Genomic DNA, 27,172 nt, shown 5'->3' on the forward strand with positions numbered 1-27,172 from the left:
TAGAGTATAAGATTTGGGTTTAGGGTATATGGTTTGGGTTTAGGATAATATGGTTTGGGTTTAGGGTATATGATATATGATGGGTTTAGGGTATAACGTTTGGATTTAGGATTTAGAATTTGGGTTGAAAATATGATTTGGGTTAGGGTATAAGATTTGAGTTTAGGGTATAGGTTTTGGTTTAGATTTTAAAAATTCAAGGTTTAGGGTTTAGTTAACGGCATTAAAATTGATTTATTATTTTTTTAAAAATTAATTTAACATTTTAATTTAATTTCTACATGGCATTTTTGATTGGTTTTAAGTGGAGTGGTGAATTTAAGGTTCACCATAGGGGATGAACCTAATTCTTGTCCAATATCTTACCTACTAAATACAAAACCTAGAACCATTTCTGCCACTTCTGGTAAAATGTTAGTCATATTTTATTTGGAAACTGAAAATTTATTTATCCAAAAAAAAAATTATACGAAAACAGGAATTAAATATATAAACAAAACTCAAATGCCGTTTGTTATAAATAGAAACCAGAAACAGAGTTTTTTAGCAAAAAAAAAAAAAAAACAGAAACAGAACCATACGAATTAAAACAGAGCAAGCAGGCGGAAAAGCCAGAGAAGTTACAATTCCTTGACACGTTTTACGTGATTATCCCTTTTAATATATCGTGTGATAACATTTTTAAAGTACGTATCTATTAAATATGTAACAACAAAAAAAACAATACTAAAGAATAGTACGTAGGATTCCAGACATGGTTTGTTTTTAAACGTGCTGCGGATCAATGGGAGTCATTATTTGCGATCGAGGATTTGATTTTAATATTTGTTTGCAAATACTATATTACAGGGATTCTTGATTTTGATATTTGTTTAAAGTACGTATCTCATTAAATAATGTAACAACAAAAAACTATACTAAAGTATAGTACGTAGGATTCCAGGCATCGTTTGTTTTTAACGTGCTGCGGATCAATGGGAGTCATATTTGCGATCGAGGATTTTGATTTTGATATTTGTTTGCAAATGCTATATTACAGGGATTCTTGTCTTTTGCGCCCCCCCCCCCCCCCCCCCACAAATAAACAATACCGGATCTTGTAAATTATGATCCGTTGAGTTTTTACTTAGCTTCAAATGAGCGCATGCGTCCAATGTCCCAGCTATGTATATATTGATTATTAAGTTTTGGAGTTCATCAAGCCAAAGACAACAATTTCAGCATATATATTTATTTGTATTTACTTTTAAAAATAAAAATGTGGAGGTTCAAGATCAATGTCCGTCTCACTTTGCTATGTCCACGACCAGCTCTATCGACTCCATGTCCATGACCAGTGTATATAATATATTTTTTTTTGATCAAAGACCAGTGTATATAATATATTCAGTAAAGCATGATGGATCCCTTGGAAGTTTATACACCAAGTGTAACTATGTGCAAACTTTAAAAGATTAAAAAAAGAATTGAGTTATTGTCTCCGGCCCACATTTTGAGAAAAGTCATCACGCGAATCGTAAAGGGCCAAAACCAAAAAACGTGGACGCACAGAAGCCGACAAGGGGAAAGCAGTCACATCGCAATTCAATAAGTTCAGTCCTCGTGGATCCATAGGCAGGCAGGACTGGACCATGCCCCCACAATCTTCACGTGAAAACGTCTTGTTCCTATAACACTCTCCAAAGCACTAACTGCGAGTGAGATGAAAAAAACGACAACACCAACGCTATATAAAATAAAACTACATCTACGTTTGATCCTATACGCAAATGCAAACGCACAAACTCCAAAGAACGTTATTTATGGTTGAAAATGTGAAAATATAAAATAAATAACATGTGATGCAAATCGTCGTGCTATAGTTTTCTTTATAGTCTTCGTAGGGGAATGATTATGTCACATTACTCAGTCTAAAAAGCAACGTAGCTTCTAATCTATTAACGTGGATAGTCTAAGTCTATGAAGATTCCTTTATGGTATCTACAACTTACAAGAACATGTTTCTATGTACAACAAACATTATAAAGAACCAAACAAGAAAGACTCTTGATCATCATGCATTTTAGATTAACTTTTTGTTATTTTGTTATTGCCATGTTACATGTAGTCTAGAGGATGATGATGATGATGAGAAAATTCTGTGTAAAACGCCATACACATTATTGAAAGTTACAACGTATATACAAGAACAAAACTTCATGCTGCTGAAACTTTTATTAAGCGTTGGAAAGTCAAATAAAGAACACATATATCCAATCATGGACACATACTGATCTCATCACTGGTCCCGTTTCAAAAGACGTCTAAACCACAAAGCAGACATCTTGGGATATCGCTTCAAGTCCTTGTAGTCAACGTACACAATTCCAAACCTAAACAAAAACAAAAGCATTAGTTTAGACTTACATACTATATATCAGAAAATAATCACATACACAAAATAAGATTCATTAATTAACTTCTATACCTTGAAGTATATCCAGATAACCATTCGAAATTATCAAGCAACGACCACGCAAAATATCCAGTTACATTGGCTCCATCGTCTACGGCCTTTTTAAGCTGCGTCAAGTAGTCTCTATAATACGTGATTCTTGTTGTGTCATTGACTCCTTGAGGTTGAGTAATGTTGCCCGCATCATCCATACCTATAAATATTATATTCTGATGTAACACTTTCACATTCCTATACATCTTGGAAATACAACAAAGAAAGATATTTGTTAATACCATTTTCGGAGAGAATCATAGTAGGGTTGCCATAATGTTCCTTAACGTACATCATGGCCTTGTACATTCCCCATGGTACGTTGTACAACCATTCTGAATGTGCCTATATCAAGTTAGATTAGTTCATAATCAGACACTAAGTAATTAGGAAGACTTAAGAAAATTCAAATGAAATCATTACTCACCCTTGGACCAATTGGCTTCCCATTCTTTGCAACTGCATGTGTAGAGATTAAGGTTTCTCAGTATTGCTACATATTAATTGTCACAATGCAATCTATGTACAAAAACTTATCATTTGCCAACGAACGTATATATATGAAAAAGAACGTACAGTTAAAAATGACGTTCCAATCTTGTTGATAGCCCAAATCCTTAGGGTTGGTTGTGGGACTTGGAGCGGACATGTAATAAGTCGTGTATTGGTTTATTCCCACAAAATCTATGGAACCTTTCACCATCTTCACTTCCTCCTCCGTGAATTCCGGAAGCCTCTCCTTCACTATGTCCTGCATCGTCTTTGGATACTCTCCATATACTATTGGGTGAATGAACCTTCGAAGAAAACACCCATTAAAAGGATACTTATATAAGCTCACCAAACTTTAACACGTCTAAAAGTTTGAACCATTACCATCCGAGATGGAAGTCTCTTGCTCTTTGAGCAGCATCATTGTCTGCTTCACTACTCGTAAGAGGCTCGAACCAAACGAAATCAAGAAGAATACCAATCCTTCCCTTTTGCTTCTCCTGAGAAGTTATATATCGGTTAAAATCAATAACCATCATATATACGTATTTGAAGAACCCTATAGAGTTACTATGTACCTGATAGTGTTGGCGGTATCTCTGGACGGCTGATGCATGCGCCAAGATAAGGTGATGTGCAACAATGTAAGGTTCAGTGGCAGAGTTTCCTTCAGTGCAGTTTCCAAAGGCTTTAGAGCATCTAGCCGGTGCGAAAATACCGTTATCATAACCTAAAGCAGCTACAACACGTGGCTCGTTGAATGTCATCCAGTTCTTGACTCTATCTCCAAATGTCTTGAAACAAAACTCAGCGTAATCCGCAAAATCATCCCTGTAGATGGCCTCGTTAGATCGAGAGCTTGGCAGAGGAGACTAGAGAAAAGAAGAGACTGGTGCTTACACAACTTGTCTACCAAGCAAGCCTTGGTACTTCTTTTCCAAAGCCAGAGGAAGGTCGTAGTGGTACAGATTCGCATACGGTGTAATCCCTAATCATTAATGTATACTCAAAAGATAAAATAATAGTAATCATGTCAAATGTCTATGGATGTGTTATACCTTTTTGGACCAAGTAATCGATCAATCTGTTGTAATAAGCAACTCCATTCCAGTTGACTTTACCGGTTCCCTCTGTGTTCATGAAGTTATGATAAAATCAATTTTAATCTCTAATATAAACAATGCATGTGATTACTTTTTTATGTATATGGACCCACTAGTACCAGGGAATATTCTGGACCATGAAATTGAAAATCTGTAAGCATCGAAGTTCAGTGTCTGCATCAAATCTACATCTTCCTGATATGATCATTTATTATGAACATTAAACATACTTATATAAACTAAAACCGTATGATTAGAAGAAAATCTCTCAGATTAAAGTCAGTGGTACGTACATTGTAACGGTGATACTGGTCAACTGTTAATTCAGCCGTGGCATTGTTAGCAATCTTGCCTGTGTTTTTTCACCAGTGGCCAAACAAAACAAAAAAAAAATCCAAATGGTTAAATATTAAGCAATTAAGTGAAACTATGAAAGGGTGATTAAAATTGATAATGATGATTAACCAGGAATCTTGACAAAGGCATCCCAGATGCTTGGGCCACGACCGTCTTGGTAGGTCTCGCCTTCGACCTGATATGCTGACGTGGCGGTTCCGAACACGAACCCCTCCGGAAAACTTTTTCTGTTAAGATCACCGGTGGCATCTCCGGACGGCGAAGATTGGCCGGAGAGCGAAGCAGAGAGGAGGAGGAAGAGGAGAAAAAGAATCATGAGAGAGGTGAATAAGGGACACTATCAAGATGTGACTGAGATCTGGAGAGGATCAATGTTGGTATTCACACTTATAATAGTGATGATAAAGGTTGATTAGTATTGTTAATTAATAAGGTTTGTTAATCAATTTATCAGATAATTATCTAAAAATATATATATGAATACTTATTTTCACAAAAAAATCATTATATTTGACAAAGATATGCAGACAAAAAGATTCGAACACACCGACACAGAATATAGAGAAAATGGAAAATATAAAATCTCACAGCCTCATTATTATCGTGCACTAAGTTTAAAAGTTTTTTTTTTGGTTTCAAAAGAAAAAAAGTTTAAACTTTTTCTTTTAATAAATGTTAAAATTAGTGTTCATCAATTTTTTGCTTTACATTGTGATATTACCACACACTAAGAATTTTTTTCTCTACTGCCAAACTAAAAAATCAGAGTACTCTCAAGCTTCTTTACCCAGTTCTTGGTCATGAGGCTCAGTCTATTCTAACATTCTTCTTCACCGTTTTATATTTCGATTACTGATCTAAAAAGATTTGATGTTCTTGAACCTTACAGTCGGCTAGAACTAGTTATTCTCAACAATTCATGAAGACTTTGATTCCTATAAATTCTCAGACTAAATAGGATTCATCATGTTATCGTACATCAGTTGGTATTAGAAAAAACTTTTTGCGATCATGGCACCAAGAAAACTTACATATGATCAACTCGAGGGTATATGTCTCATGCTAAAGACATTTACAGCTGGAATACAAGAAGCACTGCAAACCTCAATGGAAAACGCCTTGACAATCGCTCTACAAAATCAATGCAATCGGTGTGGAGTTGAATCTTAATGAGTGATTTTCATGGAGAGAACTTCAAAAGATGATAATTTATGTGAAGATTATAGAGAATTATCTGAGATCTAATATTTGGTGTTTATGATGATGAAGTTCCGATTCAAATTGAAGATGGAGTTAAAGATGAACATGTTCAAAAGAGCGTTTATGAAATTGATCTCACGTGGTGGAAGATGTGCAGCTTGAGGCAACAAAGGACGCTCACATCATTAACAAAGTTGATGAGAGGAGTTATCATCTCTTGTAGGCACTTGAGACAGAATCTTACGAGAAAATTAACAAAATTGACATGATGGATGATATGAGAAATCCATTGAATTCTAGTATTCTTGCAAGTCGGCGTCAGTTGATCAATAGTGACCCTTCATATCGAGGTTGTGCCAAATTTTTATTTACAAACCATCATCGAGAGATCAATAGAGAGCCAATGCACCAAGTGGCATCGACTACACTGCCTTTGGAATACTTTTCGAAAGTATACCACACAGCCTGACCCGAGTTTATAATATCTTCCGACTAATGCCAGGGGGTGGACCGATCATCTACTACGGACCACCATGTAAATCATTTAGGCCGAAGTGCAAGCCTAGACTGGCTAAGTAGGATAATTTAGTTCCCAAAAGGAATCATACCCATAACCGATTTGGTTATACACCAAACCCCCCCTCCCCAAAAAAAATTGTCACTAAACTACCACTACTTGGTTATAAATAAGGTTTTTATTTCGCTATATAAAGAAACGATATCTTGACTTGTGAAGATATATTTTATATTTTGATTATTAATCTAAAGAGTTTTGCTGTTCTTGAACTTTGCAATCTGCTAGAACTAGGTGTTTTCGATGATTTAAGAAGACTTTGATTCTTAGGGATTCTCATACTAGATAGGATTCATCAATAAACAATTAAAAAATCCACAATATTGCATTACTACTAGTTTTCAAACTCTTCAGATCTCAGCATATACAATAGAGTAGATTACGATCCCTTAAAAGCCAATTCAAAGCTGAGGCGCCGGAAACAACAAAATCTGCAACTTAGGATTCTGATCAAATATTTGACAGTTCCATCAGTCAGTTGGTAGCAACTATTCATGTCATCAAACGGTAAGCTTGTATTGTTCCACCATTTTATAAGCAACTATACACCAGGAACATTGTTGTAATAAATCCCAACCGAGTTGATACTACCATGTAGGGTTGGGCGTTCGGGTACCCATTCGGGTTTCGGTTCAGTCCATTCGGGTTTCGGATTTTCGGGGTCAAAGATTTTAACCCCATTCGGATATTTCTAAATTTCGGTTCGGGTTCGGTTCGGATCTTTGCGGGTTCGGTTCGGGTTCGGATAACCCATTTAAAATGTTTTTAAATTTTCAAAATTCATTATATACTTTAAATTTTCAAAATCTATAAGAAAGATAATATATACATATAAATTTCATAACATAAATGTCAAAATACCTTAATTTAACATATAAATTAGTTTTCTTTGAATATTTGGATTAAAAATCAATAGATATTTAACTATTTTGGTGTTTTCAGTATACTTTACCTATTTTAAACATTTACTTTTGACTATTTGCATATATTTTCCGAATATTTGGAAAACTTAAAGATATCTTATATATTTTTAATATTTTTAATATACATTATATATAAAAATAATGTATATATTTAAGTATAATAAATTATTTCGGATACATTCGGGTATCCAAAATACTTCGGTTCGGATCGGGTTCGGTTTCGGTTTTTTTAAATACCGAAATTTAAACCCGTTCGGATATCAAATGTTTTGTTTCTGCTAATGTCTCCATGGTAGTAGGCTGGGCAAAAAATCCGAACCCGAAAAACCGAACCGAACCTGATCCAAAAAAGTAGCACCGAATCCGAACAGAAATTGATTAAATATCCGAACGGGTTTAAAATTTCGGTATTTAAAAAACCGAAACCGAACCCGATCCGAACCGAAGTATTTTGGATACCCGAATGTATCCGAAATAAGTTTGAGTTCTTAATTTTGATATCCAGAACCTAAGTTTAAGTTCTTAATTTTTTCTCCCTTCTCTTTCCTCTTCTCTCCCTTCCATCTCTAGATTCAAAAAGCTTCAGATCTGATTTGCTCCGGTGCTCGGGGGCTCTGGTCTTCCGTCCGGCGCTCGCGTTAGCCCCGACACCGGAGGCTCCCCTTTCCTCCCTCTTCTCGTTTTCTTTTTGCTCTTCCGACAGATTCGTACTCCCTATCGCCTTGCTTGTCTCTCTGTGTTTGAAGCTTCCAGAGACACCTTCGCTCGAGAGAAGCTCTATGTCTGGTGAGAGTCCTTTAGCCATGGAGTTACGGCGCGGTGGGTTCTGGCGGCGCTGTCGGAGGAGTCGGCGTTTTAGGGTTTTGGAGGCGGTCCCTTAAGCCGCTTCTAGAGTTGGCTGCGCGTGGAGGCGTGCGTCGGGCTTCTGTTCAGATCCGATCTTAGCTCTCTAGATCTGAGGTCCATGGTCTGCTCGTGGCGGCGAAGGCTGCGGTTCTTTCACCCTCTCCTTGGTGTCTTGGTAAGGGTGAGCTCTGTTTGACTTCGCCATTGGTGTTTCGGAGTTTTATCTAGCTCGATTGCGAGCTTAACCAAAGGCGGTGGTGTGTACCTCTGCTTGAGGTGGTGGTTCGTGGCAGTTCCTGCGGCGTGATGTCAGCGTTGGTCGTCTATGGCCGCTCTGAGACGCTGCTGTGACCTCCCTCCTTTCCGGTTGTTCTCTTCCCGGCTCGTGTTTCAAGAGCCGACCTTTGAAGCTTCGTCGACTGGTTTCCCTTGGTCTTTGCTTGTGTGCTTTTTTTGTTTGATTGCTCTGTTGTCACCGGTTGCAGTCTATGATAGTAGTAAGCTTACCGTTCTTAGGTTCTCTAAGACGGCGTTTGGCGATGATGCTCAAGGTTCCGTGTTGTCTGCGGATCTTGTCGGTATCATTGGTGGCTCCATCCGGTGTTTCGCACATCCCGATGCTGTGGCTTCCATTTGGTTTGCCCACAGTAGTGTTGTAGCACTAATGCTTATTTGCAGGTCTTCAAGCAGTTCATGTTCACGTGTAGCGGTCAATTCGTTCCCGTCTTCTTGTCTACCGCTATTGGTTAGGAGGTCTTCGTATCTCTAGGCCATTGCCGGTTAGGCGCTTTTGAAGATTGTATAGAGGGATTTCGAGCAATTTTCATTGGGTACGTGTTCTATTTCCTTGCTTCATCAGTGTCTGTGCTTAATGACGGTGACGGCTATAAGATCTCGAAAAGTTCATCGAGAGTCAGCTACTCTGGAGACGTCACGGAATTCCCGGCATCCGAAAGGAGAACCTCACATTCTTGTGGTCAACGTCTAAGGGGAGAACGGCTTTAGATTCCTAAGGATTTTAAAAACAACTTGGCGGATTGTGCCGGGTTTAGTGGGCGGGCGAAACCTTGTTGTAATACATTGAATTGGGAGCTTTTTGTTCTGATCGAACTTGTAACCCGAACTGATTGCCCGTTTACGGGATGATTTTAATATAATTATTTAAAAAAAAAAAAAAAAAAAAAAGTTTGAGTTCTTAATATGAATAAAACAAACAGAGAAACGGAACAACAACACAGAAGATTTCTAACAAAAGGTACGAACCTTCTCTTTGAGGATCCATTTGAAATTTTGAATATAGTTCCTTCTTGGCACTTCAAACCCGAAATATCAAAATCTCTAACAAGGGAGAGAGCTAGTGCACGCAGATATGTCCATCTCATGTTAAGGCCCATCTTAGAAGTGAGCCTTGTGTTGAGGTTGGCAACTCGGGCCCATTAGCATGTGGAACAAATGGTTTTAATTGATGTTTGTTCATGGTTAATGCTGATATTGTCAAATCTCAGTGAGCATATGTTATCGGTTCATGTAAAACATTCAAACAATAGTTTATGATCTCTATACATTACTCCGCTAGGCTGAGGCCTTCCTATTTTCCAACCCAGAGAGAATAATAGCGATATGGATTTTCTGCAGCATACACATTTTTCTTTTCTTTTCATCTGCAGTTTCATTCCTTTTTTATTAGATGATGCATAAAATGTACTCGTGTGATCACTTTATTATATGTTTATGACCCAGAGATATGTATTATTAAATATATATTTATTTCAGCTACACACGTCTATAGATCAAATATTTGCCCACTACAGCCAAGCCTAAAGTTTTTGACAAAGTACTGGAGCACACACGTTTCCACCAAAACTATAGACCATGTAACATTTTCCATTGCAGAGTACGTAAACATGTGGATAATATGATATTCTATAGATGTTGATAAGAATACTATTGTCCAGATAGTATGATAGTAGCGTGATTCGTATTGTAGTCATTTGCTTCTTTGACTAGTTGGTTGTCGTGCGGTCTCTCTCTCTCGTCTTTTATTTGCCGCATTTTTGTCTGTTACTGTGTTTGACTTTGCTTAAATATGATTTGAGCACACGCACGCAGATATATCAGACAAACGCAGATAGATGTTGCATTGAAAGCGACTTGGCTAAGGTTAAGTTTTGGACCTTGAATGTCACCATTATTTGCTATATACACTGTGGTGAATGTGATAAAATGTGATGTATTGTAGTTGTTGCGTTTGGATCGGTAAACATAAAGCGGCCAACAAAAGTAAACATTGGAAAGACTTTAAGGAATACGTTATGGTTAGATTCTGTCAAAATATAGTGGTTATGTTGGAAATTCTTTTTCTGCTCGCTATGTAGGTAAACTTGGTTTTTAGATTTCTTTCTTTTTCATTTGTTGATAATTTTGTGTGCAGTATACATGTTCGTTTTTCTTTAGTATACATGTTCGTTTTTTTTTTGTTTTGACGACAAACGGCTATTCTATAGTATACATGTTCGTTATTTAGTAATCATATATCGATATCATATTTTATATATAAGTTAGTAAGATCATATATAGGTATCCATACGTAATTTTCATATACCGATATAAATTACATTGCTTATTCAATCGAGTTGACGGTTAATAAACATTCAGCTCTGCAGTGGAAATTTCAAAAGAAGACATTTTTTTTGTATTTTTTCTATGTATTTAACAATGATGTCTCTGCATTTGTTAGTTATAGATTTGATCTTCAATTTTGGATGTTCAGCTTTAGATTTCTTTAAAAGTAGGAAGACATATGGTTGACTCCGATGTTAATAGGGTCATATAATTGTTTTACATAGAAAACCTTAGATGGTAAACTAATGCAGAAAGCAGGAACTGGATGCAGATACATACATGATACACCCAATATCTCTTTCTCAGGGTAAATTTACAAAAGAATGTTAGAAGTTCAGTGTATCCAACAATTAGCTTTCAGTTGATGCTCCCAGCATAATTTCTCTCTAATTTCGCCCATATTATCTCAGATTCTCAGCCAACCGGCGTAGTTATGCAAATTGCGAGCCACCCTTTATATTTGCTCATCAAACACTCTTTAATTGAGTTTTGTTACAGCCACCTACAAAATAGCAGTGGAGTTTATTACAAATGCGAGTCACCCTTTATAAATGCAACAATGCTTGTTACGCTTCCTCGCTTTATGTACGAGAAACAGAGTTGATAATTCTTGAATTTTTGAAAAGAAAATATCTCAATTCTTTGTTTTACAAAATTATTTTCACTGAAAATGAGGCGGGTCTTTTAGAAAATTTATGGCGGTCCATTTTTTAATTCGAGTACATTTGGATCGAAAATGCAGCCAAATGGTGAAAAGCCCAAATAAATAAAATAAAAACTAAAGAAACACAAATCTCAAAATATAAATACGAAAACAAGTCGACACGTCATCGATCCTCGTCAAAAACCATCGATTAAAAAACATCCAACGGTGAGATCGAGGTAATAGCATTCAACCCTATCATCTTCCCTTCGCATATCTCTATCCTCCACCTCTCTCTCAAACCTAACTCTTATCTCTTATATTTCTTCCCCCACATTTATATATTTTTCCACAAAACCAAAACAATTAAATCAAAAGAGAGGCAGAAAAGAAAGAAAAAAAAACCCTAAAAACTAAATCTCACCTGCCGCTGTCTCTTTTCTTTTTTTTTCTTTTCTTTCCTTTGGTTTCACTGTTTGTTCTGTCTCGATGGATCCATCTCTTTCCAGTGATCCTCACCGTCCTCAGTACTCTCCTTTCCCTCAATTCCCAACCTCAAACAGCCCTTTCGTCTCCGCTCCGAATCTCCCCTTTTACGGTGCTCAACCGGTTAACCAAACGCCATTCAATGTCTCCCAACCGCAAACGCAGACGCAAACGCAAACGCCTCCTTCTCAGCCAGCTCCTCCGTACTCTGAAGTAAGCTCTGATCTTTAAAGTCTTCACCTTTCCGCTAAATTGAGATTACCCTTTTGTTAAAGTGTTTACCTTTTTGTCTGTAGCTGATCGTGGAGGCGATTGCGCATTTGAACGAGCCAGAAGGTTCGAGCAAGATGGCGATTTCGAGGTACATCGAGAGATCCAACCCTGTTCTCCCCACAGCTCACCAGTCTCTCTTGGCTCACCATCTCAAGACGCTGAAGACCTGTGGCGTTCTCTCCATGGTGAAGAAGTCTTACAAGCTCGCCGCTTCTTCCTCCGCTCCCGAGAGCGTCGCCGTCGCGGCTGCTGCAGCCGCCGCGGGTCTCGCCGCTCCCAGATCTGAGACTCCTCCGAGCAGCAACAACAACAACGCTGGATCTTTCGATCCCGCCGCCTCTGGGTCCGCTTCTCAGCCGCTGAAGCGTGGCCGTGGACGTCCTCCAAAGCCTAAGCCCGAAGTCTCGCCACTACAACAACAGGTGATCAGTGCTCAGCCCAACGCCGTCCAGCTTAACGGACAGCCAAGCTGGGAGCATCCTGTAGCCAGTCCGGTTACAGATTCGGTGAAGAGAGGGCCTGGTCGTCCGAGGAAGGACGGATCTGCCCCGATCCCTCGGCCCGCGGGGTTGTCTGTGATCATAAAACGAAGAGGCAGGCCACCGGGTCGTAGAGCTGCTGGGAGACAGAGGAAGCCCTTGTCGGTCTCCTCTTCCGTTTCTGTGTTTCCTTACGTCGCTAACGGCGCTAGACGTCGTGGAAGGCCGAGGAGGGTCGACTCTGGTGGAGTCCCTGCCGTTGCTTCTCCAGCTGGTGGAGAAGCTGTTGCGCCAGGGATAAAGCGTGGACGAGGACGTCCACCGAAGATCGGTGGTGTTAAGAATAGGCTCATCACGAAGCCTAAGCGTGGACGTGGACGTCCCGTTGGTAGACCAAGAAAGGTAATGACTTTCTCATGATGTGTCCCTATGTGATCTTTAGATTGAGGTATAAATTCACAGTATCCTATGTTAGTAGTACTGTGCATGATTGGCTCACTTCTCCGCCGTCAATTTAGGAATGCAAAAAGGTTCATACTTTATGTCAGTGTCGCTTTTGTCTGTTTTCGAGCGTGTAAGAAAAAAATCTAAACCTGTCTAGTTCCCAGATGTGTGTTTTAATTTATATTTGTGTCCCTCGCCTTTAACTTATCCGTATCTCTGATTTTTTCATTTGGATAATTAAGGCTTAAGTGGTAGGTAGTGTTTCGCTTTAGTATGATTATTAATCTGGTTAATGCTTTACTTAGTCACAGTATTAGTTCTTTGTCTTCTTTTTAAGTTGAAACGTGTGTGAATTGATAGTAGTTTCAGTTAAGACTGGAAAGTGTTGTCTTTATTTAAACATTATTGTCTGTCTTGCATTTGCTGAACTTATATCTAACTTTTATTCCTTTTTAATGAACCTAGAACCCATGGCCCGTCACCGGAGCTACTAGTGGTGCACTAGAATCTGCCGCCTATGGAGAACTCAAGGCAAAACTTGATCTCTGTGTAAGTCAGAGTCTATTAATAATAAACAGTCTGTCTTTTTTTTATTTGATTCTTATGTTTTGGTTTTGTGTCTTCGAATGTTTCAGAATGAGAAAGCAAAAGAAGTCCTGAATGTGTTGAACGCTGGTATTGAAAACAACGACAATCAAGCAGTGGTGGAAGCGGCAGAAAAGTTGAGAGGGCTAGTAACATTGTTGACGGTTGAGCAGCCACAAGCCGTGGTGGAAGAAGTGCAGCCAGAGGAGGTAGCACCACAGACTGATGAAGCTGAAGAACCACAAGGAGAGGGAGAGGGACATGGACAAGAAAGAGAAGGAGAAGGAGGAGAAGAAGAACAAGCTCCGACCAGCCAGACCCAGGTCCAGACAGATGCAGAGGCCATGCAAGAAGCTCTGTTCTGAAGAATAATATGATCTCACAAAAAAACAGCCTAGACATTTAAGCCTTGGCGTTTGTGGCGGTTAGGAGGAGTGTTCTTTTTAGTATTTAGGTGTTGGATCCTATCTTTAATTAAAAAAAACCTATAAGGAATTTTAGTTTGTGGGAAGAAGAAAAACAAAGACTCTTTTGATGGGTGTTGTGTCAGTGTCACTAACTAAAACATTAAGAGCATCTCCAATGGTGTTATCACCATTAGAGTCCTTAAGATTATTAAACTAATTTTTTTTTATTTTTAGAATAGTTAAGGATTCTATTGAAAATAGAAGGTCCAATGGTGTTTTTTAATTTTGAATCCTTAGGAATAAAAAAAAAATTAGCAATATGATCAAATGTGTTTATGTTCTGTGACACTTTTGTTTGCAAGAACAACACAGTTTCACAACAAAAGTCTGATATCTTGTTCATCTTCGATTAAACTTCACACATTGATGTCAACAATGTAACCATCAATACAAAAAGGATAGAAACTTACTTGTGCTGTCTTGCGGCCATTGATAGCTAAAGCAGACATATGATCAAACAACGGTTCTTGGCATTCCCTTATATTAGCAGGAAGAGAATGCCAATAGTTCATCTGGAGATTAATGTTCAGGTGAGGAGCACCACTGCACATACCACCATAAGAAGCTAAAGCGAGTTAGTGACACACAACAAGTGAAGAGAAACGATGAAAAAAAGAAAGGGAAGAAAAACGAACTCCCATGGCAGCTGAACGTCTCTGCTCCATATCCCCTGCAAGTTAGCAACCTGAGTTCCAGGTCTTCATCCTTTCTAAACGATCTCACCCTTTCCTTGAACGATCAAGAAAGTGAATGAATATTGGTACTACACCTTATCACAACCATGGTAATCGCAAACGTACTGCCTTTCACCATGGACGTGGGAATGCTTTCTCAAGGCATTAACATCGAAAATATATACTACATGTTAAGCCACAACACTCCTACCCATATAAGCTAACGACTAGACATATCAACTGTAATCCATCCCTTGTTTAGGCTTTGGTCCAGAAAGACTGCTACAAACCTTATCAAAAGCTGAACTAGAGATGCATATCCAAAACAAAACCACAGAAAGCTGACTACGTTCGAACGAGAACTATGTTTGCAAACATAGAGCTGAAAACAGAGAAACAAAAAGTACCTTCCGTATTTGCTGAAGAGGTGTTCAAGATCGCGTTCTCTTGTTCGAGAGGAGAGGTGTCCCACACAGAGACGTGCGCCGCCGTATCGGTCATTGCTGCTGTAACGATCATCGTATCGAGGCATCTTCAAGTCTACACACACACAAAAAAAAAAAAAAGAAATCATTTGATATCTCTCATTCATTATGTATCAAATCCCATCACGCACACAGTAAAGATCCAAACAAGAATCAAAGGAATATTTCGATTCAATTTCGTATTGGTATCAAGAGCAATTATATATACCAAAGAGAAGTACAAAGTGAAACAAAATCAGAGTAACAAGGAACAAGAAACAGTAATATAGAAGAAACAATCTAGAGTTGCATATACAGATTAACACCGATAGACTCAAAAATTGATTCCAGAAACATAAACAACGAATTAGCAAATAGCAGCAAATCAAACTCGTCGGCAAACGGATATAATCCAAATTCCGGAAGAACTACGGCAAAATCATTCCCGCATAAGATACTATAAGAATAAAAACAAAGATGGAAGAACAAACCGCCATGGATGTTGATCTTCGTTGCCTGGAAAGAGAGAGAGATGTTGATCTTCGTTGCCAAACACAAACAAAACCTCTACCTATCACCGACGGACACGTACACAAGGACTTGATCCTTCTAATCCTTGTTCAAGGATCAATCCTTCCGTAATCGAGTATATGTATTAATATTTTAATCCAATTAACCTATGTTATCGCGCTAAGGATTTGTTAAATCCTCCTTTGCGGATGCTCTAAGAGGTTGATGTAAATTAGGGGATATTTCCAGTGCTGGATGTTTTCTCTGTTATGAATCTTTGTTTCTTCCTGTTCTGCTTTCGTTTTTTTTTGATATGTCACCACGAATAATTTCTTATTATGAAGTTTATTTTGCTTGTATCTTCAAATCATCAGAAGAAATAGCTACAGTTAGTTTAATCAACTAGTTAGCCACAAAATTGGAATGGATATAGAGATGATAATTATTTTTATAAAATTGTATATTACAAGATGATAAATCGTGTATGTAATATGCAAATCACATTTAACCATATACGGACATATAATGACTATGGATTTGTACAACATTTAGTAAACTTGACGGATATTTATATAATCAAGGGCAAATTCTTACTATCATCGTCCATGATCCATGATCTTAAAAACATTTACAACGTACAAAATTAGTAAAACAGAACCCTTTAAAGTTCACAGAAATCCCAAAAGCAAGTTGAAGAAAATCATAGAGATAAAGAGCAAATTTGAATCCCTTACTAAAGAACTAAAAAGCCTATAGAAAAAGTGAATAAGCCCATACAAGAGGCTAAAGGCCTCAAAAGAGGGAAGTCAACGGCCCATTTGACCCGCAAGAACGATATAGTCCACACTCTCTTCCCTCTAAAAACATTTTGACATCTCTCGATCGAGAGCAGATCAATCTTTAGGTTAAGGGTTCCCCTCTCCCAAATCATCTTCCTCAAATCCCTAAGATCGATAAGATCCATGGAGAACGGTAAACGAGACAGAGAAGACATGGAAATGCAAACCGCGCCGCCCCGAAAGCCACGCGTACTCCTGGCCGCGAGCGGAAGCGTCGCCGCCATCAAATTCGGCAACCTCTGCCACTGTTTCACCGAATGGGCCGAAGTGAGAGCCGTCGTATCGAAATCGTCACTCCACTTCCTCGACAGGCTCTCTCTCCCAGGGGAAGTCGCTCTCTACACCGACGAAGACGAGTGGTCTAGCTGGAACAAGATCGGCGACCCCGTGCTCCACATCGAGCTCAGACGCTGGGCTGACGTCATCGTCATCGCTCCTTTGTCTGCTAACACATTAGCCAAGGTTAAAAAAAACTAATCTAAATTTTTCATTACAAACTTGTCACTTTGCTTTTAACTAGTTGTCAGTTTTGTTTGTCTGAAAAAGAAAAAAAAATCACTTTTGTCTTTTTTTTTGTATAGATTGCTGGTGGGTTGTGTGATAATCTTCTGACTTGTGTGATACGAGCTTGGGATTATAGCAAACCGGTTTTCGTTGCGCCGGCGATGAATACATTGATGTGGGACAATCCTTTCACGGAGAGGCATCTTTGTTCGCTTGATGAGCTTGGGATCACGCTCATCCCTCCGATTAAGAAGAGGTTGGCGTGTGGTGATTATGGTAACGGCGCGATGGCTGAGCCTTCTTTGATTTATTCCACTGTTAGACTCTTCTGGGAGTCGCAGGCTCGTCAGCAAAGTGGTGGAACAAGTTGAAACGGTAGTGTGTGTGCATTGGTTTGGTTATGTTTTCAGTCCGTAATGCTCGTATTTGTACACATCTTTAAGCAGTTGTCTTGATTCGACGCTGTCTTTGGAGGACCCATTTTTACTAGCTCCACTCTTGTTGCTGTAGGAATATTTAAGTTTTTGCCTCGGTGTTTGGTGTTCTCATAGGTTCTAGTCTCTCATGTCATAGCGTTCATATAAGTTAACCACTTCTCAGATCACTAAGCAGCTACAATGAATCCGAAATCTAAACTTTAAAAAGGTCAAATACAGTAAGATAATATATAGATTATTCATCAAGTTATGGAGATCATATCCCCTCTGTTTGATGTACTCTGAAAACTCTGAATTGAGATGAAGCTTGGATACTTGGATGTGCAGAATAGTGTCATCGCTGTAAATGACATCGAACGAGTTATCTGGATAAGTTTTTTTTTTTGTGGTGCAATCCGCAACCTCAAACTCAGCCGAGCAGTTGAGGTCCAATGGCACAACCAACGACATGAAACATCAAAGTTCTGAGACATATAAAAGTCAGGGAAAATGACTTATTCCCCTACGAACTAGTTGTTCCCGGCTTTTTCACATACGAACTTTTAAGCCATGCTAAAAACCACACGAACAACGGAAATATTGATTATTCCCTTATGAACTAATTATTTCCAGTTTTTTCACACACAAATCTTTAAACTTTGCCAAAAACCACATGAACTACGCTATTTTTTGAATTACATACACAAACTATCAATTTTAAGCTAATTTCTTTAAAATCGTAAATTGTGTTATTCAAACATTAACTTAGTTTATAACAGATGTATAGCCGGTTTAATTTGGGTTGATAAAAAAAGATAATACATCATTTTATACTTTTTTTTCTTTTTGTCAACTGCTCTTCTTCTTAAAAAATCGTTTTACTCTTCATCATCAATTGGAAATAAAATTTATTGTTTTGTAGAAGATTAAACGTTTTACATGATGGATAAAAAAAGAAGAGCAGTAACACACCGGATTGGTAAACTAGTAGTTGGTGCTCTTCTTTCTTTATGCATCATGTAAAACATTTAATCTTCTACAAAATAATAAATTTTATTCCCAATTAATGATGAAGAGTAAAACAATTTTTGAAGAAGAAGAGTAGTTGACAAAAAGAAAAAAAAGAACAAAATGATGTATTATCCTTTTTTATCAACCCAAATTAAACCGGTTATACACATGTCATAAATTAAGTTAGTGTTTGAATAACACAATTTACGATTTTAGGGAATTAGCTTAAAATTGATAGTTTGTGTATGTAATTCAAAAAATAGCATAGTTCATGTGGTTTTCGGCAAAGTTTAAAGATTTGTGTGTGAAAAAACTGGAAATAATTAGTTAATAAGGGAATAAGCAATATTTCCGTTGTTCGTGTGGTTTTTGGCATGGTTTAAAAGTTCGTGTGTGAAAAAGCCGGGAACAACTAATTCGTAGGGGAATAAACCATTTTCCCTATAAAAGTCACCTCCACCAATGGCACAACCAACATTTAACACTTTCTGTCCTTCTTGAGTTGTTTCAGATTTATTTCTCCACCTATTCTTTGGTTTTCTCTGTAACAATAAATATATAACACAAGCACACATAAGACACATCTCGCACACAACAAAACACAACACAAGCGAAAAGTAAATGGGAGTTTTACCAATTCCACCACTGCTCACAAACCCTTGTCCAAAGACACGCTCAAATGCCATAACGTTCCTTGAAAAGGAAGAGACATTAAATAAAAAAAGAGCTAACTAACCTCAGGGCGTTCTTCCTTGTTGAGATCAGAAGAATGCTCTATCCAGTAATTCTTCTGCTCCCACATTATTTTCATCAAATAAACAAGTCAAATCTACTATTTTTTAAAAAAATTTACTGTTTGATTCTCCCTAACAAGAAAAATAGATATATTGGATTCTATATGATATATATTAACATTTCCTTTTTATTAATAAGGCGAAAAGAAAACCCTATAACCTTTATCGACAAGAAAAGAAAAGAATATATCCCTGGAACTCTCTTGTCTAGAGATGGAACTCTCTTGTCAAAGACAAGAGTTTCATCAACAAGCACTTGTCTCTCTCCCGTCCCCAGTTCATCTTCCTAACCAAATTAAAGAGTTATTCGATAGACGTCATCGGTCAAAGGATAAAATAGCTTCAGCTGCACTCTTCTTGCTGGGATTTAAATTCGGAATACAGAACCAATATCACTACTTGCGATGATCTCTTGTTCTGTAAATCTCCATTCTATCCGAAGATGGAGACAGCGCTCTGGAATCCATGGTTGAGACAGGTTAACTTGATCAAGTTTTTCGTGCTCAAAGAGTTCAATGTTGTCGGCTTAGGATACGACAATAGTAGACCCAAAAAGGTTCACAAGCTTTTACTGTACTACCCACCCAAGGAAGCTGCGATCTACGACTGTGCCTCTCACGTGTTGAGGAATGTCAAAACACCTTACGTGGTACACTTATATGAAATAGTTAGACAGTCACATGTGTCCTTGTATGGAAATTTGTATTTGATTGCTCGCAATCTCCAGACTTGTCAGTATTTCATCCAAAGCCTTGATTTCTCCGAGGAGATTTTCAAACCCTTTGGTCGCCTTCCCTTACAAGTCCAAGATAACTCTTGGCTCGATTAACTTAATGAACTTGTCCTTGCGGTTTGGAAAGGAGATCGGTTTTCCTTGTTAAAGCAAACCTATTCTAAAAGGAAGATTGAAATTTGGGTGATGGAGAATAAGACTGACGATAAAGAAGAAGTGGTGTGGTTAAACTTGATGACTTTGACAGCAAGTAACTTGCCAAACTTGTTTCACATGAATAATGGCGTTAGTTACTTCATCTATGACAAGATCCTATACATATGTTGCAGCGACGATAAAGATAGACATCCTTGCATCTATATTGTGAAGGAAGACGTGTGCAATAAGATTCAGATAGGGTATGGCCAGGTCGGTTGGTTTTCTCACTGTGCCTATGTCCCGAATCTGAACTCGGTTCATCTAGACTTTTAGGTTGAGTGAAGTGTTTCAAGTCTAGTGCTATCAGTTTTTCTTATAAGTTGTTCCCTGTATTTTGTTTTTTTTTGTTTTGTTTTTAAATTTCTAAGTGATTGGAATGTTTATGTCAGAGTTTGATAGCAGTTATATTTACTAACAGTGTAGATAACGAACTATAGAAGTTCGTTAGGCAGTTTATTCAGATTATTCATTTTACACTTTACTCTTCTCTCTGTCATTAGTCCCATTCATAATAAACACGCAAAACCTTAAAGATATCTACGGCCATAACGTTGTTGCTTGAAAAAGCATAACATTCAAGTAAAAACAGTGTGTGACCCAAACCAAAGCTAATGAATTTGATTCTTAAATATCAACTGATGATTCCCTTTTATTTATCAATTGTAATAAATAAGATCAAAATAAGGTAACTCTGGTCGTTCTTCCTAGTCAAGATCAGAGGCTCTAGAATCGTGCATCATATATAGCTTCAACAGTCAAATCAGCAGAATTCTCTATCCAGTAACTCTTCTGCACATCACGCTCTTCCTCTGCTCCCAAATTATTTTCATCAATGAATAACAAATCAAATCAGATTCAGTGCCGGTCTAACGTTTAACAATGTCCTAATCCAATTTTAAAACTATGCCTTTTAATATTTTGTATTGAAATTATAAATAAAAAACTAATATAAAAGTAATTTAAAATTTTGAACTAAAACAGTAAATATAAAACATTAAAATATACTTTTTTACATTTTTTATGTAAAAGCATTCATTAAATAAATATAGTCAATTCTTATAACAGTTTGGATCGATAACAAAATCAATTTAGATAATCTCTTAAATAACATGTTATACTACTAATAACTATTTTTACCTTTTAATTTTTTTTATATGTGATGATCGATATTCTTATATTCTAAAATGCACACTAAATAATTTATATTTTTCATATAACAATCATTCTTTAAAAAACAAATATTATAGTAGGCGATCTAATCTATTTTGACATTGATTCTTGTAGAATAATAATTCCATAAATAAAATACTGCTAATTATGTTCGAATGAATATCACTTTAAAGAAATTTTCAGTATTTGAATTATGCCTTCAAAATATCATAAGTAAAAATGCCTTCAAAATATCATAAGTAAAAATGCCCACTAAATAATTTATATTGTCATATAACATTCATTCTTTAACAAAAAAAATATTATAGTAGGTTTTCTAATCTATTGTGACATTGATTCTTGTAAAATATTAATTCCATAAGTAAAATACCACTATTTATGTTCGAATGAATATCATTTTAAAGAATTTTTCAGTATTTGAATTATGCCTTCAAAATATCATAAGTAAAAATGTTCAATAAGTATAGTTTCAATTAAAAAATCTTATAAAATTATTTTTATTTATATAGTAACAAAAATTTATAGAAAATATGCCCCTTTAAATTGGATGCCCTAATCGATGGCTTGGGTGGCTTCCCCTCTGGGCCGGCCCTGATCAGATTAACATTCTCTTTTTTCTTCTAATATCTCCAGTTGAATGATAATCATTTCAACGTGCTATAATAAATAATACTAAACTATCTTCCAGATACGACGTATATAATATAACCGGAGGTCTCACCGTACGATGCTCCCGTTGTAGGAAAGGTGTTCGTCGGGCGAGAGAGAGATGGATGGTTCAGTGGCTTTCAATGGCGAGCCTGGATCTAGAGAAGCTTCTTGATCTACAGTTTACGGATCGCCCTCTCTGCTTCGTCGATTCACAACTCGAGAACAAATGTAACTGAGAGAGACAGAAGTTTGCGGTTTTCTTGGCTCAGAGTGTTGGCTACTTACTGCACGTCCTATTTTATAAGGTAACGGTGGCCTCGCTTTCGCTGTAAATAAAAAGAGGCAAGCATGCGGTAAACAAACATAACATATTTTAGTTGGTCAAGCTCTCGTAATATTTTAGTTGGCCAAATGAACCAATTACCTTATTTTTTAATTATATAATAAACTAAATAACTAAAATCATGAAGAACATGACACATAATCAAATTACTTCTCTCAAATAATAATATAGATTTACTTTTATCTTTCAAGCTTATTATATTTATCTCCAACAAAAAGGATATCCTATATTATTATCAGAGGTAAATCGAAAACAGATGCCCTAATGGATTTGCATGTTAGCCTTCCGTGGGAACTAGAGGAAGATATACTCTCTCGCCTTCCACCTCAATCTCTTCTCCGATTCAGAGCCGTGTCTAAGAGATGGAACTCTGTTTTCAAAGACAAGAGATTTATCAACAACCACTTGTCTCTCTCTCGTCCCCAGTTCATCTTCCTGACCAAATCAAAAATTTATTCGATAGACATCATCGATCGAAGGACAAAATTGCGTGAGCTACACTCTTCCTGCAGGGATTTAAATTTGCAATACAAAAGAATCACTACTTGCGATGATCTCTTGTTCTGTAGATATCCTCCATTCTGTTCGAAGAAGGAGACAGCGCTCTGGAATCCATGGTTGAGACAGTTTAACTTGATCAAGATCAACTTGTCCGTGGGCAAAGAGTTCAGTGTTTTCGGCTTAGGATACGACAACAGTAGACCCCAAAAGGTTCACAAGCTTTTACTGTACTGCCCACCACCTCAGGAAACTGCGATCTACGACTGTGCCTCTCACGTGTTGAGGTATATCAAAACACCTTACGAGGTAGACATATCTGAAATAGCTAGACGGTCACATGTGTCCTTGTATGGAAATTTGTATTGGATGGCTTACAATCTCCAGACTTGTCAGTATTTAATCCAAAGCTTTAATTTCTCGATGGAGATTTTCAAACCCTTTGGTCTCATTCCTTTACCAGATAAGCCTTGTTTGTATGGTCTTCGCCTTGCGGTTTGGAAAGGAGATAGGTTTTCCTTGTTAAAGCAAACCTATTCTAAAAGGAAGATTGAAATTTGGGTAATGGAGAATAAGATTGATGATAAAGAAGAAGTGGTGTGGATAAACTTGATGACCTTGACAGCAACTAACTTGCCAGAGTTGTTTCATAAGATGTATGGCGTTAGTTACTTCATCTATGACAAGACCCTATTCATGTGTTGTAGCGACGATAAAGATAAACATCCTTGCATATATATTGCGAAGGGAGACGTGTGCAATAAGATTCAGATAGGGTATGGCCAAGTCGGTTGGTTTTCTCACTGTGCTTATGTTCCAAATTTGACCCCGGTTCCTTTAGAATTTCAGATTTGAGTGAATTGTTGCAACTCTGGTATTATCAGCTTTTCTTTTAAGTTGTTGCATGTCTTTTGTTTTATTTGACATTTTAAAGTGATTGAATGCTCTTTTCAGTTTTACTTGAATGATTTGAATGTTTATGTCTCAAGTTGATACAAACATGCAACAAAGGTCTTTTTTGCCACCAGATGGAAGAAGTGGAAAAAGGACAAATATCACAAACAGATTAAAAGGACAAGGTCGGCTTCGCCGATAACATTTTCTCGCCAAAACAGAACCGGTTGCCGAAGAACAAAAGAACAAAGAACAACAGAACGGTTCCTCAATCTTTATCACTAAACTATTACTTTTATTCTCCCTCTTTTCAATCATATTATTTCTGAATAATCATTCGGCTCTTTGTTGAACTTCATCCCGTTTTTCTCCCAACAGTCAACAGACAATGATTACGATTCTGAAAAAATATTGAATATTATTAAAATACACAAATATTACAACCGACAGATTTATCCTCCGCCTCCGCTGCATATGCCGGTTAAGGAAACCGGGAATCTACAAAATGCCGTAACCGCCGGCGTACCTTCTTCGCTAACAACCTCAGCCGAAGCCGGAGGAAGAACCCTCCTATTAGTGATAGGCCTAACTCACACCCAAAAGCTAGCTCAAGAGTGGAGGATTGCCCAAACACTTATATATTGTCCAAAGACCTCATATTTAAACGATGTGGAACACATCTAATAGCCCCTCTTGAAATGTGGGTGGGAAACGGTTCAACGTAAACAGCCCAAGCCCAACATCTCGGACATACCACAGCAAGATGGGCCTTTTTTATAGGCTACATAGGTAGACAACTATTTATATGGGAAATCATCTGGTGGGTTTTCACCATGAGCTCTAATACCATATTAGTGATAGGCCTAACTCACACCCAAAAGCTAGCTCAAGAGTGGAGAATTGCCCACACACTTATATATTGCCCAAAGACCTCATGTTTAAACGATGTGGGACACATCTAATAGCCCCTCTCGAAATGTGGGTGGGAAACGGTTCAACGTAAACAGCCCAAGCCCAACATCTCGAGAGGGGCTATTAATATCCCACATCGTTTGGAATAAGTGTTCTTGGGCAATATATAAGTGTATGGCAATCCTCCACTCATGAACTAGCTTTTGGTTGTGAGTTAGACCCATCATTAATACCTCCCAATAACGCTCTTTCCCCCACCGCCGGCTGCTGTTCCCTATAACGCGCCACCGCACCCTCTAGCTCCGCCTCGGCTGAGCCATAGACAGCTTCGTCTCCAGACCTCCGTTCCACCTCCAGATACTCACCGAGCGATGACCGTCTACAATCACCGGAGCCACGGTGCATACCGTTCCCGGCGTCGTCGTCGTCGTCGTCTCGGCAGAAGCGCCACCACTTGCGACGGCGATGCCGCTCGGACGAGTTCGGAGGAGGACGTTTCCTCTGGTTGCGTCTTGTTGCGTTGGAGCTGGAGGCACGTGAGATTGAGATGGAGGGAGACACGTGGCGGTGAGAGGAAGCTCTGAATGGCGGCATCATCGGCATGGTTGCTGTGAAACTAAACCCCATGAGTGTTCCAAGTGTGATGCTTCTGTCATGGAAGAATGATCCTGTCGACTAATATCAACATCGCCAATACAAAACTCAATCAGGACTTCAAATTCAAAGTTCAGTTCAATATGTAAAATAAAATTGATATTTAAAGGGATTTATGGGGAAATAAAGCTCAACCTATTTGATTTAGGATTTGTAGACACTGACCTCTGTATCAAGATCGGAGGAAGAAACGGAGGAGATGGTGGGAGAAGGTGGAACCTGGTTGCGTGGATCTTGCATTTTTTCTGTGTGATCACTGGTCGACGATGTTGGAGATTTTGTCTCACTGAGATATTAAACGACGTCGGTTCGGGTGAGTTTAGTGATAAAGTGGAAAAAAAGGAAAGTAGTGTTTGCTTTTGGTTAGAATGATAGGTGAGAGGAAGGATGAGAAAGTGACAAATGATTTGCTTTTGAAATGATTGTTCTTTCTTTACTCTATTTCTTTCAATGCTTGAGCTTTGATATATTTTTTAGATGGGAAAACCAATGCTAAATGGGAACATTTTTTTTGGTAAACTTTGCATGAAAGCTGCTGCTATTTGTTTGGTGACAATAAATTCAAACTTTACGAAAAGAAAGAAATACAAAAAAAGTTAGATGAACTTTTATAGGTTGTGTCGTTTTATTCATAGGATACCTGAAAATTGAAAAAGGTTACCGCTAGATCTAATTTCACGCGAAGAAGCAGGTTCTGATCGTACATACTATTATTACTAATTTGCTAGGACAAGAATTTTAAACCGACCCCCTAACAAACCAAAATTTTGGTTATTTTAGTTAGTTTTTTTTGACAAAGAAAATGATTAAACCCGGGTCAATGATGAAACAAGCCTAACTCCGGATGGAGGTACAGCCCACGAATAGACCCTTTCCTGGACATTCAAATGTATCGAAAGCAATAACTCATATCCGTGTGGTCGGTGGGGTTTGAACCCGGATTCACCGTATTGGGTTTCTTAATTCTCTCAAGCGCCACTAGGCCACCACTAGTTTAGTTACCACTAGTTTAGTTAGTTCTGTGAGAAGTTCAGTTTGATTGGGCATGTTTATAAAAAAAAATTAGTTTTCGGTTTGGTTAGTTTGGGTTTTGAAAAAAGAAATTGCTAACCACATTTCAAACCGTACTAACATATTCAAATTTGAGTTAGTTTGGTATGATTATTTTCTAGAATTTTAATTTTGAATTTTTTTTAGGGTTTTCAGATATTCATTCAAGTTTGGATTCGGTTCGGATAAAACCTATAACCTGAAACACGATAAACGATTTTTTGGGTATTTATATCGTATTCACCTCGGTTTGGATTCATTTTATCGGATCCAGTTTGGTTCAGTTTTTGGATTTGGTTTATTTGCTCACATGAGAATTCTCATGATAGTAGTTAAAATTTTAAATTCTAGTAAGTTGTTAATATATAAGTAAATTTAAATTTTATTTAGTTGGTCAAATTGTATATCATTAAGTTTTAGATACATAATAATTTAAAACCTCAGTATCTATATAAAAATATATGTTGAGATAAATTTTAAATAAATATCATTATAATTTTTTTATGTTCTCATTATTTGTAAAAGTTATGATTTATTTACTTTTAAGCAACATAAGTTTTTAGGCAATTCTTTTAAATAGACTATTTTTAAATTTTTGTCATAAAAGAGATCATACGGAAAAAAATAACTAAAATATTTTATTTAATAGGTAAAAAACCCTTATACCTTAGATATAAATACAAATTAACATTTTAATAATTTTAGATCATATGTTTTCAAATTCTAAATTTTTATAGTTTTTGTAAGATTAGAGAACTTTTCACCATATTTTTTTTTGGTATTTAGGTATCTCGCAAGCTTAACTGAAAATATGTTATTAATAATCTTATATATATATATATATTAAAATTTCATCTTCTAAATCAATTTTATTT

At 37.4% G+C, this 27,172-nt stretch overlaps 5 protein-coding genes, 1 long non-coding RNA gene and 1 pseudogene across 7 annotated transcripts; 4 read left to right on the forward strand and 3 right to left on the reverse strand.

Annotated features, from left to right (window-relative positions):
* Positions 1-2,125: 2,125 nt before the first annotated feature.
* Positions 2,126-4,868, reverse strand: LOC130503513 (beta-glucosidase 43). Its single transcript, XM_056998133.1, has 12 exons — positions 4,549-4,868; positions 4,377-4,435; positions 4,203-4,278; positions 4,039-4,110; positions 3,881-3,968; positions 3,559-3,811; positions 3,365-3,480; positions 3,065-3,285; positions 2,916-2,947; positions 2,731-2,833; positions 2,468-2,648; positions 2,126-2,372 (listed from the first exon to the last, which is right to left on the reverse strand). The coding sequence occupies exons 1-12, from the start codon at positions 4,754-4,756 to the stop codon at positions 2,279-2,281; spliced, it is 1,503 nt and encodes a 500-aa protein (XP_056854113.1). The 5' UTR covers positions 4,757-4,868; the 3' UTR covers positions 2,126-2,278.
* A 6,609-nt stretch (positions 4,869-11,477) lies between these two features.
* LOC130494370 (uncharacterized) lies at positions 11,478-14,050 on the forward strand. Its single transcript, XM_056998136.1, has 4 exons — positions 11,478-11,947; positions 12,031-12,888; positions 13,396-13,479; positions 13,566-14,050. Exons 1-4 carry the CDS (start codon positions 11,738-11,740, stop codon positions 13,878-13,880), a joined length of 1,467 nt encoding a protein of 488 aa, XP_056854116.1. The 5' UTR covers positions 11,478-11,737; the 3' UTR covers positions 13,881-14,050.
* Positions 13,946-15,844, reverse strand: LOC108812881 (uncharacterized). The gene is made up of 4 exons (XR_001943508.2): positions 15,612-15,844; positions 15,064-15,196; positions 14,618-14,711; positions 13,946-14,525 (listed from the first exon to the last, which is right to left on the reverse strand). It is a non-coding gene; the product is annotated as an uncharacterized LOC108812881 (long non-coding RNA).
* Positions 15,845-16,489: 645 nt separating this feature from the next.
* LOC108839018 (phosphopantothenoylcysteine decarboxylase) lies at positions 16,490-17,508 on the forward strand. Its single transcript, XM_018611863.2, has 2 exons — positions 16,490-16,931; positions 17,051-17,508. The coding sequence occupies exons 1-2, from the start codon at positions 16,593-16,595 to the stop codon at positions 17,342-17,344; spliced, it is 633 nt and encodes a 210-aa protein (XP_018467365.1). The 5' UTR covers positions 16,490-16,592; the 3' UTR covers positions 17,345-17,508.
* A 1,730-nt stretch (positions 17,509-19,238) lies between these two features.
* Positions 19,239-20,507, forward strand: LOC108833378 (protein SUPPRESSOR OF NIM1 1-like; annotated as a pseudogene).
* A 1,446-nt stretch (positions 20,508-21,953) lies between these two features.
* LOC130494528 (protein SUPPRESSOR OF NIM1 1-like) lies at positions 21,954-23,934 on the forward strand. Its single transcript, XM_056998134.1, has one exon. It carries the CDS (start codon positions 22,554-22,556, stop codon positions 23,640-23,642), a length of 1,089 nt encoding a protein of 362 aa, XP_056854114.1. The 5' UTR covers positions 21,954-22,553; the 3' UTR covers positions 23,643-23,934.
* A 145-nt stretch (positions 23,935-24,079) lies between these two features.
* On the reverse strand, positions 24,080-25,779 carry LOC130503514 (uncharacterized protein At3g17950-like). 2 transcript variants are annotated; one of them, XR_008940851.1, is made up of 3 exons: positions 25,413-25,772; positions 24,729-25,268; positions 24,080-24,651 (listed from the first exon to the last, which is right to left on the reverse strand). XR_008940851.1 is itself a non-coding variant. In XM_056998135.1 (3 exons), the coding sequence occupies exons 1-3, from the start codon at positions 25,485-25,487 to the stop codon at positions 24,134-24,136; spliced, it is 648 nt and encodes a 215-aa protein (XP_056854115.1). In that variant the 5' UTR covers positions 25,488-25,779; the 3' UTR covers positions 24,080-24,133. The 2 variants fall into 2 exon arrangements, 1 of the variants encoding a protein (XP_056854115.1); XM_056998135.1 differs by having other exon boundaries at positions 24,080-24,251; positions 24,814-25,268; positions 25,413-25,779.
* Positions 25,780-27,172: the final 1,393 nt, after the last annotated feature.

This window comes from Raphanus sativus, unplaced genomic scaffold (genome assembly GCF_000801105.2).
Source record: "Raphanus sativus cultivar WK10039 unplaced genomic scaffold, ASM80110v3 Scaffold0991, whole genome shotgun sequence".
Classification (NCBI taxonomy): Eukaryota; Viridiplantae; Streptophyta; class Magnoliopsida; order Brassicales; family Brassicaceae; genus Raphanus; species Raphanus sativus.

Bases quoted from the DNA above. Each gene is read 5' to 3' on its own strand.
- LOC130494528 (XM_056998134.1), top strand. From the start codon at position 22,554: ATGGATTTGCATGTTAGCCTTCCGTGGGAACTAGAGGAAGATATACTC.
- LOC108839018 (XM_018611863.2), top strand. From the start codon at position 16,593: ATGGAGAACGGTAAACGAGACAGAGAAGACATGGAAATGCAAACCGCG. The intron at 16,932-17,050 runs GTTAAAAAAAAC...TTTTTTGTATAG, and splicing joins CTGCTAACACATTAGCCAAG to ATTGCTGGTGGGTTGTGTGA.
- LOC130503513 (XM_056998133.1), bottom strand. From the start codon at position 4,756: ATGATTCTTTTTCTCCTCTTCCTCCTCCTCTCTGCTTCGCTCTCCGGC. The intron at 3,969-4,038 runs GTATAACACATC...ATTAATGATTAG, and splicing joins CGATTACTTGGTCCAAAAAG to GGATTACACCGTATGCGAAT. The intron at 3,812-3,880 runs GTAAGCACCAGT...GGCCATCTACAG, and splicing joins TTGCTTGGTAGACAAGTTGT to GGATGATTTTGCGGATTACG.
- LOC130503514 (XM_056998135.1), bottom strand. From the start codon at position 25,487: ATGCAAGATCCACGCAACCAGGTTCCACCTTCTCCCACCATCTCCTCC. The intron at 25,269-25,412 runs GTCAGTGTCTAC...TGTTGATATTAG, and splicing joins CCTCCGATCTTGATACAGAG to TCGACAGGATCATTCTTCCA. The intron at 24,252-24,813 runs GTCTAACTCACA...TATCACTAATAG, and splicing joins TTGGGAGGTATTAATGATGG to GAGGGTTCTTCCTCCGGCTT.
- LOC130494370 (XM_056998136.1), top strand. From the start codon at position 11,738: ATGGATCCATCTCTTTCCAGTGATCCTCACCGTCCTCAGTACTCTCCT. The intron at 11,948-12,030 runs GTAAGCTCTGAT...TTTTGTCTGTAG, and splicing joins CAGCTCCTCCGTACTCTGAA to CTGATCGTGGAGGCGATTGC. The intron at 12,889-13,395 runs GTAATGACTTTC...TAATGAACCTAG, and splicing joins CCGTTGGTAGACCAAGAAAG to AACCCATGGCCCGTCACCGG.